This window comes from Silurus meridionalis, chromosome 1 (genome assembly GCF_014805685.1).
Source record: "Silurus meridionalis isolate SWU-2019-XX chromosome 1, ASM1480568v1, whole genome shotgun sequence".
Lineage (NCBI taxonomy): Eukaryota > Metazoa > Chordata > Actinopteri > Siluriformes > Siluridae > Silurus > Silurus meridionalis.
In genome coordinates, this window is record NC_060884.1 from 33,573,957 (window position 1) to 33,587,591 (window position 13,635).

Consider the following 13,635-nt stretch of genomic DNA (forward strand, 5'->3'; position numbering starts at 1 on the left):
CTGCATGGTTGCCATGTTTGTAAAGTCTGATTACGTTCTGTATCGTGTTTTAGGTCATGTGGCCCTCACACTCGTCAATCAATGTGCCTTGCCTGTGGACCAGGGGAAGCAGAGGTCCCTCCCAAGATCTGTGATTGATGTCTGTCGAATGGTCTATCAGGCCAAATGCTCTTTAATCAAAGTAAGACGCTTGCTCTTATTATTATTCTGCTGAAAATATTTTTAACGTCACTGCCAAAGAAACACAAAGTGTGGAGTGAAGCGTAATAATCAGTAACAAGCAGAAGAAGAGCGACTGTGATAACAGTGAACAGTAATAAACACTTACTCAACTGCAAATAACTGTACAATGTACTGAACAGCTGTGCATTTTAACAAACAGCTGTACACTATCACACAGCTGCACACTGTAGTAAACCACAGTAAACTGTACAGAACTATAAAACTGTACAATGTAATAAACATCTGTACACTGTACTGAACAGCTGTACACTATTAGACAGCTATATACTTTACTAAACCACAGTAAACCAGTTAACAGCTGTACATTGTACTGTACAGCTGTACACTGTATTAAGCCCAGTAAATTGTTATAAACATCTGTACATTGTACTAAACACCTGTACACTGTAATAAACCACAGTAAAATGTAATAAACCTGTACACTGTACTGAACAGCTGTACACTGTATTAAGCACAGTAAACTGTAATAAATAAACATCTGTATACTGTACTAATCAGCAGTAAATTGTAATTAAGAAACATCTGTACACTGTACATTGTATTAAGCACTGTAAACGGTTATAAACATCTGTACACTTTACTGAACACCTGTACACGGTACTAAACCGCATTAAAGTGTAATAAACATCTGTACACTTTACTGAACACCTGTACATGGTACTAAACTGCAGTAAAATATAATACACATCTGTACACTGTACTAACAGCAGTACACTGTACTTGAACACCTGTACACTGTACAAAACAATAAAATGCAATAAAATGTCATAAACCATCTGTACATTGTACTTAACAGCTGTATACGGTATTAAGCATGGTAAAACTATAATAAACATCTGTACACGGTACTAAACCACAGTAAAGTGTAATAAGTATTTGTACACTCTACCGAACACCTGTACACTGTACTAAACCACAGTAAAATTTTATAAACATCTGTACGCTCTACTGAACACCTGTACACTGTACTAAACCGCAGTAAAATGTAAAACATCTGTACACTGTACTGAACACCTGTACACTGTACTAAACCACAGTAAAATGTAAAACATCTGTACACTGTACTAAACACCTGTACACGGTACTAAACCGCAGTAAAATGTAAAACATCTGTACACTGTACTGAACACCTGTACACTGTACTAAACCGCAGTAAAATGTAAAACATCTGTACACTGTACTAAACCACAGTAAAATTTTATAAACATGTGTACACTGTACTAAACACCTGTACACTGTACTAAACCACAGTAAAATTTTATAAACATCTGTACACTCTACTGAACACCTGTACACTGTACTAAACCACAGTAAAATTTTATAAACATCTGTACGCTCTACTGAACACCTGTACACTGTACTAAACCGCAGTAAAATGTAAAACATCTGTACACTGTACTGAACACCTGTACACTGTACTAAACCACAGTAAAATGTAAAACATCTGTACACTGTACTAAACACCTGTACACGGTACTAAACCGCAGTAAAATGTAAAACATCTGTACACTGTACTGAACACCTGTACACTGTACTAAACCGCAGTAAAATGTAAAACATCTGTACACTGTACTAAACCACAGTAAAATTTTATAAACATGTGTACACTGTACTAAACACCTGTACACTGTACTAAACCACAGTAAAATTTTATAAACATCTGTACACTCTACTGAACACCTGTACACTGTACTAAACCACAGTAAAATTTTATAAACATCTGTACGCTCTACTGAACACCTGTACACTGTACTAAACCGCAGTAAAATTTTATAAACATCTGTACGCTCTACTGAACACCTGTACACTGTACTAAACCACAGTAAAATTTTATAAACATCTGTACACTCTACTGAACACCTGTACACTGTACTAAACCGCAGTAAAATTTTATAAACATCTGTACACTCTACTGAACACCTGTACACTGTACTAAACCGCAGTAAAATTTTATAAACATCTGTACACTGTACTGAACACCTGTACACTGTACTAAACCGCAGTAAAATGTAAAACATCTGTACACTGTACTGAACACCTGTACACTGTACTAAACCGCAGTAAAATGTAAAACATATGTACACTGTTTTAAAGAAAAGCAGCTGTAAGAAGTCATAAACAGCTGTGTAATGTAGTAAATGAATAAAGAGTAATAAACAGTTCTGAATCTGTGTATGTGCTTCCCCCCCTATAAAGACCCATCAGGAGCAAGGTCGCTCATATAAGGAGGTGTGCGCTCCCGTGATCGAGCGGCTGCGTTTCCTCTTTAACGAGCTGAGGCCGGCCGTCAGTAACGACCTGTCTATCGTGTGCAAGCTGAAGCTGTTGAGCTCGCAGCCTCGCTGGAAGACCATCACGCGGAAACTGATCAGAGAGCACAGGAAGAAGAGAGGTGAGCTCTAACACGACCACAGATGTGCGGAAGACTTCACTTAATCCTGCTGCGTTCGTATTCATTATAATCGTCGTATAATCTTCCGTCTCAGTGCCTAAGAAATCTGAGTCTGCGGATGTAGACGAGAGTAAGCAGGACAGAGAAGGGACCAATGAGGAGGAGCCCCTTCCAGTTCCTGTCAGTTCTACACCTGTGGACAAGAAGCAGACCATCAAATCGTCCAAGGTGATCCTTTGAAACGTGTTGTACCTCATACAGAGATGTGATTGGTCATTTCTATGTTCACAATCCCTCCCCTTCACGTTTCAGGATAAATGGCAGCCGCTGCTGAACACGGTGGTGAATGTTCAGAAGTTTCGCTGGCTGAAGCACAGCGTGCACGGCCCATGCTCTCAGTCCAGCCTCATGAGCACCATCGTGGAGTTCGCTCTCAAAGAGGAGCCTCTCGACGTGGAGAAGATGAGGAAGTGCCTCCTCAAGCAGGTATACACACACTCACACACAGATGTGTCAGTCATTATAGAGTCATTCTCACACCTCATAGTAACTTATACACTGAAACCTGTACGGCAAACGCTCTGCAAAACACAAAAAGTAAATAAAAGCCGTCTATGCTTTTTTTTTTTTGTTTTTTTGTTTTGGAAAAATGACAGAAATGCGCAGGTGAATGAGGGAAATAATGAGCTGTGACGTATCATTTAATAAATTAGTGATTTCACAAAATGATGCTGATCAATCATATGAGATGCAAATGATTAAATGATAAACCCTGAAAAATGTTTACCCAGAGAACGTCTGTAGTCTAATTGCCGTCTGAACTGGTGAACCAAATGACTCTTATAGTTAAATCATTCAAAAAGATTTGAACTCTTATATATAGTAAATAGAGGCAAATATAGTATTGGGGGCGTTTCCCAAATTTGCATATTCATGTATATTTTTAGATTCTGCCTTTTTGATTAAGTAATGGATAAAAAAAACAAAAAAAAAAGAATCCAGGTTGTGTTTTTAGATAAATGAGTATAAATGGTACATGATGGATGTGTGTGTCTACAGCTGGAGAGGGCGGAGGTGAGGCTGGAGGGTATCGACACAATGCTGAAGCTCGCATCCAAAAACTTCCTGCTTCCATCTGTGCAGTACGCCATGCTCAGCGGCTGGCAAAGGGTTGTCCCTGAAGGTCCTAACATAGGGTAAATATTTACATTCCACATTCAGTGCTCAATTGCTGCTATTATAAACTCCTCCTTTCTTGGAAGATGTTCCACTAGATTTTGTGGAGATTTGTGTGAGATTCAGCTACAAGGGTGTCAGACCAGGGGTCATCACCAACTCATGTAAAGCATATCTTCATGAAGCTGGATTTGTGCACAGGGGCATTGTCATGCTGGAACAGACCTCGTAGTTCAAGTGAAGGAAAACTTTAATTCTACCACTTATAAAGACGTCCTATATGATTGTGTGCCTTCAACTTTGTGGCAACCAAAAAAAAACCATGGGAGGAAAATTCAGGTGTCCAAATACTTTTGGCGTAGGGCATGTGTTATGACGAGTAATTAGGAAAAGTTGCGGTTTCTCAGAACGGGAGAGAAAATAAATCAAGGCTGGCCATTACGTTAAATATAACTATAGATGTATAAATGACCTTTTTTTTTCTTTTCTTGCTTTTATAGCGAGCCTCTGAGCGACTGTCTGAAGGATGTGGATCTGATTCCTCCCTTCAACCGCATGCTCCTGGAGGTCACCTTCGGAAAGCTGTACACGTGGGCCATCCAGAACATCCGCAACATCCTTCTGGAGGCCAGCGTCCGGTTTAAAGAACTGGGTACATCATCTTCACATAATTAAAGATATTACACAATACTAATGCTCCTGCCAGGAATTTCAGCACGGACCGATCCTCTGTGACATGTTTTTCCTCACGTTTAGGAGTTCAGCCGGTTCCTCTGCTGACCATCACGAACGAGAACCCAGCTGGCCCCAGTCTGGGCACGGTTCCTCAGGCACGGTTCCTCCTGGCCATGCTGCACATGCTGACCCTCAAGCATGGACCGAACAGCCTCAGCCTGCTGCTCAACTCGGGAGCGCTAGCTCTCACACAGAGCGTACTCCGCCTCATCGGTCAGTCCGAACCTTTTTTTATAGGGAAACCAGATGTTCCTAATATCTAAAGTACATTTGTTCTGGAGACCATGACTAAGTGGTTACAATGGAAAATTAACCTTCTGCCTAATCATTACACAGCATTCAGTTGTAGTGGAAATACAGATAGAACCTGAACCTTTTCTCACATGTTCCTTCACAGGTCCGAGTTCAGACAGTAATGAGGAGGAGCTGGCTTTAGGAGTTCATGGAGGCTCGGCTACAGTGCTGGAGGAGACGAGGAAAGAGACCGCCCCGGCCCCTTTGCCCGCCTCCGGCCCTGAGCTCGCCGCCATGATGAAGATCGGCACCAGAGTGATGAGAGGGCAGGACTGGAAATGGGGCGATCAGGTAAAGCAAAGCCATGTATTTAAAACCGGTGCATTACATAGGGGTTTAACGGCACACATGCTCATATCGACCCGGTTCCGAATGCAATCCTTTTTACGTGCGGAACATAGTTCAAATCCAAGTTCCCTCAGGAACGTATTAAGTGGCGGACCATAAGTTTGTTTAGTCTCTGCCTCGCACTTTGAGCACAGTCACGTTTTTATTATTTATTACAATTATTAAATTAAAAACATAAACAATGCCAGGGGTATAAAACAATAAAGAGTTAGCGCAGTGTCACTGTAGGGACTCACTCTGTACAGGAAATAGTGTGTTGTAAAACTCGCTGCAACTTCCTGCGATCTCCATGCTATGCTAGCTAGCACACACACTTATACACACCTCCCAAATGGGGTCTATCAAATGTAAACTATTTCATTAATTTATTCCCCTTTATTTAATTGTATTTAATCAATTTAATTTTCAATAATTTCCCCTATAGAATCAATAAAGTATATCTCAGTCTAATTAGTGCCAATTTAATCGATTACTTAATTTAATCAATAAAATAATACAAGTGTATTGCATTCATTTGATTTATTCGATTAGATTTTTTATAAAAATTATGAAATTTTTTAAATATTATTTAACCAAGCAGGCATTTTATTTAAAATTGTTTAAAAAAATGTAAATAAATGTAAATAATAATAAACTGTGTAATTAAAAAAAAAAGCAATTTATTGCTTTGCATTTCTGAACTGAATTTTAAATAAACCGTCACTTAAAAACCGAGGTACGTCCCGGACTGTGAATATTGTATACTGTTACACCTGTGATACTACATTGTGTGTGTGTGTGTGTGTGTTTTGGCTGTGCTGTAGGACGGCCCGGCCCCGGGTCTGGGGCGTGTGATCGGGGAACTCGGGGAGGACGGATGGATCCGTGTGCAGTGGGACACCAGCAGCACAAACTCCTACAGGATGGGCAAAGAGGGCAAATATGATCTGAAGCTGGCGGAGCCTCCTCCTGTCACACAGCCTCCCACCGAGGACTCGGACACGGAGGACGACATCGGTGAGCACTTCATTCCCCCCCATGGACCGTTCGTTACTAGGACTCAGCATGTCATCTCAAACCTGAGTACGTTCTTACGCTTCGTTAGCGAAAAAAAAAATATTCGAGTGATCGACAACTGACCCCTGGAAGCTCCGCCCCCTTTAGAATCTCCTGTCTCAGTTTGAGTTTCTAGCTTAAAAGACTAAATGTTAAACAGAAATGTATACTTTGCTAACATTAGATGCTTCTCTTAAATAAACGTTTGGTCCAAAGTACCATGTCTGGTTTTAAAATCTTCACACACAGGCAAACAATTGTATGGGTGCTGTTCCAGGGTGTCAATGCTCCTGTGCACAAAGCCAGGGATTAATGTGAACGCTGACTGCACCCCAGGCCTCCATACCTACATCACTACATGACACTATTAACACCTTTGTAGATGAATGAATCTCTGAAATCTAGTGGAACATCTTCCTAGAAGTGTGGAGCTCATTCCTCAAGAGGAATAGGATGTTCAAAAAGAAGCACATATACACAATCTTATGTGCAGGTGTCCACAAACCTCTGTCCATATAGTGTATATAAAACAGGCACAAATGTAGATTATTTGAGAATTATATAAACTCTCCATGAACTGTTTATCAGACGGTGAAGTGAGTGAGAAGAACACGCACCCGACGGCCATCATGCTGAGCAGCACGGTGAACCTGCTGAAAACCCTGGCGTTGTCATCGGGGATCCATGCCGAGGTGATGCAGGCCGAAGCCGCCAGGACGCTGTGCGGTCTCCTGCGCGTGCTGGTCGAGAGCGGAACCAACGACCAGACCGGTAATCCAACTCTGCACGTTTCTGACCAGAATAATCCGCGCTTCAATTTAATTTACATTGGTTTTCACGTGTCTATATCAGGGTGCCCGTCTCATCGGCTGGTGTGCCGGGAGCAGCACCGGAATTGGTGTACCTTGGGATTTATCCGCAGCATAGCGATGATGCCTCAGATGTGCAGCACGCTGAGCTCCTCAGCTTGGATCAACCTTCTCATACGTATAGTCGAGGGGCATCAGTCGTTCACCGCCGTCATGCTACAGAGACAGGTTTATACATCATACAGCATTCCTTCACAAGAACCATGGTGACCTTAATGAAGTCCAATCCAATATGATTTTTTTTTTTTTTTTGTTCTTTTCAGATCCTGGCTCTGCGCCTGCTCCAGGCCGTGCTGCCATCCTGGGAAAAAACGGAGCGCTCTCAGGATATGAAGTTTCTCGTGGAAAAGCTGTTCGGTTTCCTCGGAAGCCTCCTGAGCACCTGTTCCTCAGACCTTCCGCTCCTCAGAGGTAGAATATGTTACGCTTGGTAGTAATACGGCGTCGAAAAGGGCAGATCGTCCAATCAAAATACAAATCTGGACTGATTGACAGCTCTTTGATTTTCTCTAAAAAAGATCTGTTGTAAGCCCTGCCCACTTTCCCCAAATTTTAATGCATTAATTGTGACGTTACGCGTCTTTCACCCGCAGAAGGTTCCCTGCGCAGGAGGAAGTCCCGCCCCCAGGCGTCTCTGACTGCCACTCACAGCAGCACACTGGCCGAGGAGATTGTGGCAGTCCTGCGTACACTGCACTCTCTTCACCAATGGAACGGCCTCATTAACGAATACATTAACTCCCAGCTCAGGGGGATCGGAGACATGATGGCTGGACGAGTCTCAGAAGTGGTACGATGACCTGCGTTTAAATCGTAAACTCTTTAAATATAAGGAATAACGTTTGACTGAGCTGCTGCTGTTTTTTTTTTTTTTTTGACAGACGCAGCTGGAGGAGTATTTACCCAACGCAGACGCCCCAGTGGTGGGCAGTCTGATGGCCGTGCTGGCAGTGATCGGTGGGATCGATGGACGTCTGCGTCTGGGAGGTCAGGTGGTCCACGAGGAGTACGGAGAAGGCACGGTCACACGCATCACTCCCAAAGGACGCATCACGGTGCAGTTTTATGAAATGAGGACGTGCCGAGTGTGTCTGCTCAGCCAGCTTAAACCGGTATGGCCCTTACATCAGGTTACGCTCAATATTATAATATCATCCTGAATTCATCTGTAAACGTTAACATGGATATCTAGCTGGAACGTGGAAACGTTCTCTAATTGGTCAGGAGTTTAAAGGCGTGTGCTTTTAGGTCACTTCTGATTGGTTCTTGTTCAAGCATTAAATCTTTAGGCCATTTTTAATAAAATATAACAGTAATAATATAAAAAATATCAATAATTTTGGTGTCAAATAGTTCACATACCTAAATATATTTATTTATGATAGTTGTATTATTTATATTATATTATATGCCATTTATGAATCTATTGACCTCCACATTAAAACCCGATAATGAAGATAAGGGGTGAAGGTTAAAAGTTTATTTAAGCGAACACTGAGACGTGGCTTTATCACATTGCAATCTGGTTGTGTGGTGAACATTCAGGTAACGTTTGTTCTTATTTTGTTTGTTGTCGGAATCAGTTGCCCGTGGTTTCGTTCAGTGTTCAGAACCTGCCCTTCACCGAGCCCATGCTTGCCGTGTGGGCTCAACTCGTCAACCTGGCAGGAAGCAAACTGGAGAAACAGCGCATGAAGAAATCCCTCAGCAGAGGACTCGCAGGTACTGAACACACACATACACACACACTCACTAAGTGCAAATACACTATATACATGCACATATGATACCTGCACACACACATACAATCAATTAGAGGTCAACAGATTGTGGCGTTTAACCGATTTATCAATTTTACACTCCATGTAAAATAGTACTGAGCTTTATTACAAAACAAATAATAAAACAATACTGAATCATGGAAATGTTCTAAATGTAATATAATCATTATATTAATAAATATTGAGGTAAATAAGACATGGCGTCAAACTGAAAGTAACGCTCCAGACAAATAAAAACAATTACATCCAAAATTAAAAAAAAAAAAAAAGACATTTGTCAGTGATTTGCCTCTAGAGGTCACTCTTATATTGTATAACGCAACCTGGAAAAACTATCGGTATCAGACCTTTGATGCTGATGAATTGGTCGACCTCTACAAATCACATATGCAATACACACAAGCACATGTACACTACACATGCAGAAATACACACTTATGCACTAACCATGCGCGTACACTACACTTTTACAACACATATAAGCTGTGAACACGCACAAATGATACGTGCACTAATGTGTTAGTAAGTGGAATGGAGAGGTATGATTATACATGATGTGAATGATGTGGTCCTGCAGCAGATCAGGTGGATGTACACTTGTTGCGCTGTCAGCAGCTGAGGCTTTACATCTTGAAGGCAGCTCGAGCTCTTCTTCTACACCAGGATAAACTCCGACAGATCCTGTCTCAGCCCGCCGTGTTGGACTCCATCCCCACCCCTGCTGGTACACGCACTCCCTTGTGATCTTATTTATCTCTCTTTATATCTATTTGTCTGTCTGTCTGTCATTATGTCAACTAAACTTATTTATTTTCCCAACATCCATCTTCTTTCCTTTCTTCCTGCCATTGTTTTTCTTTCGCTATTTCTTTTGTTCACTCGTCTGTCTGTCTGTCTGTCTGTCTGTCTGTCTGTCTGTCTGTCTGTCTGTCTTTCTCTCTTTCTAATTTTAATGTTCATTATTGTGTATGTGTGTGTAGAGGAGCAGGGTGTGTCTTCTCCAGATGTGGGTGATTTATCTCCTGAAGGTCCTCTTCCTCCTCTCATCCTGCTCCAGCAGCTCCTCTCCTCTGCCACTCAGCCCTCACCCATTAAAGCTATTTTCGACCGTCAGGAGCTGGAGGTCAGTACAGATTCAGCCTCAGTGTCTCCTGCTTTTTATTTAATATATACACTGTACATACTCTGTGTGTGTGTGTGTGTGTGTGTGTGTGTGTGTGTGTGTGTAGGCGGCTGCTCTGGCCGTGTGTCAGTTCCTGGCTGTGGAATCCACTCACCCATCGTCTCCACTGTTCGAGGACAGCAGCTCGAGCGAGGCCACTACGCCCCTCACCGTGCAGCACGTCCGTCCTCCAAAACAGAAGAAGCACAAGAGCTCCCCGGTTCCTCCTGCTCCCATCGTCCTGCAGCTCATGGAGATGGGCTTCCAGAGGAAAAACATCGAGTTCGCTCTCAAATCGCTGTCAGGATCCACAGGAGGCACCACCGGTGTCCCAGGTATCGCCTCATAGACCTCACACTCCTCACACTCCTCACACACCTCTCACACTCCTCACACTTCTCACACACCTCATAATCCTCACACTTCTCACACAACTCACACCTCATACTCCTCTCACACTTTTCATACTCCTCTCACACTTCTCACACTCCTCTCACACTTTTCATACTCCTTGCATCTCTCTTACACCTCACACCTCACACACCTCACACTCCTCTCATACTCCTCACACTTCTCACACTCCTCTCACACTTTTCATACTCCTCACATTTCACACTTCACACTCCTCACACTTCTCACACTCCTTCCACACTTTATATTTCTCACACAACTTTAATTTAATTTATTTTCTCCTTGTTTGTGTCTCCATCTCTTACTTTCCTTCCCTTTTTTTGTACACCTGACACCCTCTTTCTTTCTGTCTTCCTTCCTTCTCTACCTTTTTCTATTTTGAGCACCATGACATGCCCTCCCCATGCCTTTTCATTCCTGGAAAAATTCTTCAGCACATTAAGTTATTGTGTGTGTGTTCAGGTGTAGAGGCGTTGGTCGGTTGGTTGTTGGATCACCCTGAAGTTCCTGTTACGGAGTTGTCTGATGCGGACACGGTGTCTGATGAATATTCTGACGAAGAGGTGCTGGAGGAACTGGAGGAGCCTGAAGCAGCTTTCTCTGTGGTGTGTGTGTGTGTGTGTGTGTGTGTGTGTGTGTGTGTGTGTGTGTGTGTGTGTGTGTGTGTGTGTGTAAAACATCTTGCTCATGCTCGGAGTCTTTGCTTAATCCATTGTTCTCTGTTTCCAGCCTCCTGGTGTTGTGGTTACAGAGAGTCAAACATTTAAGAAGAGATCAGATTTCCAGAGTAATGATGACTATGCTGTGTACATCCGGGAGAACATCCAGGTGAGTGCTGTACGTTTCACCACAGCATCGTGTAATCTAGTTCTCCATTCTGATTGGCCTTGGTAGAATTTAGAATTTCCAAAAATTACAGGTTTATATCTATGCTCTAGAAGTAGTTATGGTTTCTATAAAAACAAAAACAAAACCTAGTTATTGCATCAGGGGAAAAAAAAAAAAAAGTTAATAAACTCATAATGGAAAATATTATATAAATGTACTTGTATTCAATATAATTGTTACTAATGATTAGAAACGACTCTTTTATTAATGTAAATGTACAAATCAAAAAAGCATCAACAAAAGATTAGAGCACAAGATTGAATTGAATTTATTTTTTTGGTATTTCATTGATTATTGTTATGAAGAATATCTGAAAAAGGTTTATAAATCTGGTGGTAATTATTTTATATGTAGGTTTAGAGACCAAAATATAAGTGTGTTTGTGTGTTTAGGTGGGAATGATGGTGAAGTGTTGCAGGACGTATGAAGAGGTATATGAGGGAGATGTGGGTAAAGTGATAAAGCTGGACCGAGACGGGTTACACGACTTGAACGTTCAGTGTGACTGGCAGCAGAAAGGAGGAACCTACTGGGTCCGCTACATTCATTCTGAACTACTGGGTACCGATTTATGCATTACTTATCAAAACCTCTACATTTTACCAAACCAACCAACCTCCCATGTACCCAACCAGCCACCCATGTACCCAACCAACTAGCCACCCATATACACAACTAACCACCAATTTGGATGTTTTTAGCCGACCATCCACCCATTTAACCAACCAACTAACCATTAATATATAACTAACCCACCCATTTACCCCACTAACAACCCATATACCCAACCAATCATCCACCATATACCAACTAACTAACCACCTATAATCCCCAACCAATTAACCACCCATATTCCAACCAACCACCCACCATATACCCAACCAACCAACCTCCCATATACCCAACCAACTAGCCACCCATATACACAACTAACCACCAATTTAGATGTTTTAGCCGACCATCCACCCATTTAACCAACCAACTAACCACGAATATAACAACAAACTACCCACCCATTTACCACACTAACAACCCATATACCCAACCAACCATCCACCATATACCAACTAACTAACCACCCATATACCAACCAACCACCCACCATATACCCAACCAAACATCCACCTATATACCCACCCAACCAACCACCCATATACCCACCCAACCAACCTCCAATATACCCAACCAACTAACCTCCCATATACCCAATCAACCTCCAATATACCCAACCAACCAGCCACCCATGTACCCAACCAACCAGCCACCCATGTACCCAACCAACTAGCCACCCATATACCCAACCAACCTCCCATATACCCAACCAACTAGCCACCCATATACCCAGCAACCTATATACTGAATCAAACAACCATATACCAAACCAACTAGCCACCCATATACCCACCCAACCAACCACTAATATACCCTACTATCTAGTCACCAATAACCTATATACCCAACCAATCAACCAACTATATAGCCAACCAACTAGCCACCCATATACACAACAAACTACCCACCCATTTACCCCACTAACAACCCATATACCAACCAACCATCCACCCATATACCAACTAACCACCTATATCCCCAACCAATTAACCACTCATATACCAACCAACCACCCACCCATATACCCAACCAACCATCCACCCATATACCAACTAACTAACCACGATATCCCCAACCAACCATCCACCCATATACCCAACCAACCATCTACGCATTTACCCCACTAATCACCCACTCATATACCCAACCAACCATCCACCCATATACCCCACTAATCACCCACTCGTATACCAACCAACCATCCACCCATATACCCAACCAACCACCCACTCATATACCAACCAACCATCCACCCATTTAACCAACCAACTAACCACCTATATCCCCAACCAACCATCCACCCATATACCCAACCGACCTTCCACCCATATAGTATTTTATTAATTTATTTTAGTCCTTCTATCATGCATTTCTTTTCAATTTTCTTTTTTTTCTCCTTTATGTTCTAGGGTTTCCTCCTCAGAGCTCTCCGTCTCACATTAAGATTGGGGATAAGGTGCGAGTGAAGCAGTCAGTCACTACACCGAAGTACAAGTGGGGCTCCGTGACTCACAGGAGTGTGGGTGCAGTCAAGGGTAAGGCTCAGGTTCATACATGGCTCTGATCTAAAACCTGCTCTAGAAGCCTACTCCTCTGCATCCTCATGCATATTCATAGATCTTTGCATTTTTTACATTTATAATGAGGGTAAAGGTGAGATATTCCTAGTCATTTTTTATTGGATGGTTA

General features: G+C 42.2%; 1 protein-coding gene across 5 annotated transcripts in view; it reads left to right on the top strand.

Moving 5' to 3' along the window:
• herc2 (HECT and RLD domain containing E3 ubiquitin protein ligase 2) overlaps positions 1 to 13,635 on the top strand; it is a 64,140-nt gene that overhangs the window by 20,695 nt on the left and 29,810 nt on the right. For 2 of the 5 annotated variants that reach the window (XM_046855845.1, XM_046855854.1), the window contains exons 30-51: positions 54 to 181; positions 2,440 to 2,635; positions 2,730 to 2,863; positions 2,948 to 3,121; positions 3,695 to 3,831; positions 4,312 to 4,463; positions 4,568 to 4,759; positions 4,944 to 5,131; positions 5,992 to 6,250; positions 6,812 to 6,994; positions 7,076 to 7,260; positions 7,356 to 7,503; positions 7,686 to 7,882; positions 7,974 to 8,204; positions 8,676 to 8,814; positions 9,451 to 9,597; positions 9,854 to 9,996; positions 10,103 to 10,370; positions 10,909 to 11,051; positions 11,176 to 11,274; positions 11,727 to 11,895; positions 13,356 to 13,481. In XM_046855845.1, the coding sequence (XP_046711801.1) occupies positions 54 to 181; positions 2,440 to 2,635; positions 2,730 to 2,863; positions 2,948 to 3,121; positions 3,695 to 3,831; positions 4,312 to 4,463; positions 4,568 to 4,759; positions 4,944 to 5,131; positions 5,992 to 6,250; positions 6,812 to 6,994; positions 7,076 to 7,260; positions 7,356 to 7,503; positions 7,686 to 7,882; positions 7,974 to 8,204; positions 8,676 to 8,814; positions 9,451 to 9,597; positions 9,854 to 9,996; positions 10,103 to 10,370; positions 10,909 to 11,051; positions 11,176 to 11,274; positions 11,727 to 11,895; positions 13,356 to 13,481 (3,738 nt within the window). The remainder of the gene's footprint in view (positions 1 to 53; positions 182 to 2,439; positions 2,636 to 2,729; positions 2,864 to 2,947; positions 3,122 to 3,694; positions 3,832 to 4,311; positions 4,464 to 4,567; positions 4,760 to 4,943; positions 5,132 to 5,991; positions 6,251 to 6,811; positions 6,995 to 7,075; positions 7,261 to 7,355; positions 7,504 to 7,685; positions 7,883 to 7,973; positions 8,205 to 8,675; positions 8,815 to 9,450; positions 9,598 to 9,853; positions 9,997 to 10,102; positions 10,371 to 10,908; positions 11,052 to 11,175; positions 11,275 to 11,726; positions 11,896 to 13,355; positions 13,482 to 13,635) is intronic. The other 3 variants (XM_046855850.1, XM_046855863.1, XM_046855874.1) reach the window with 3 other exon arrangements.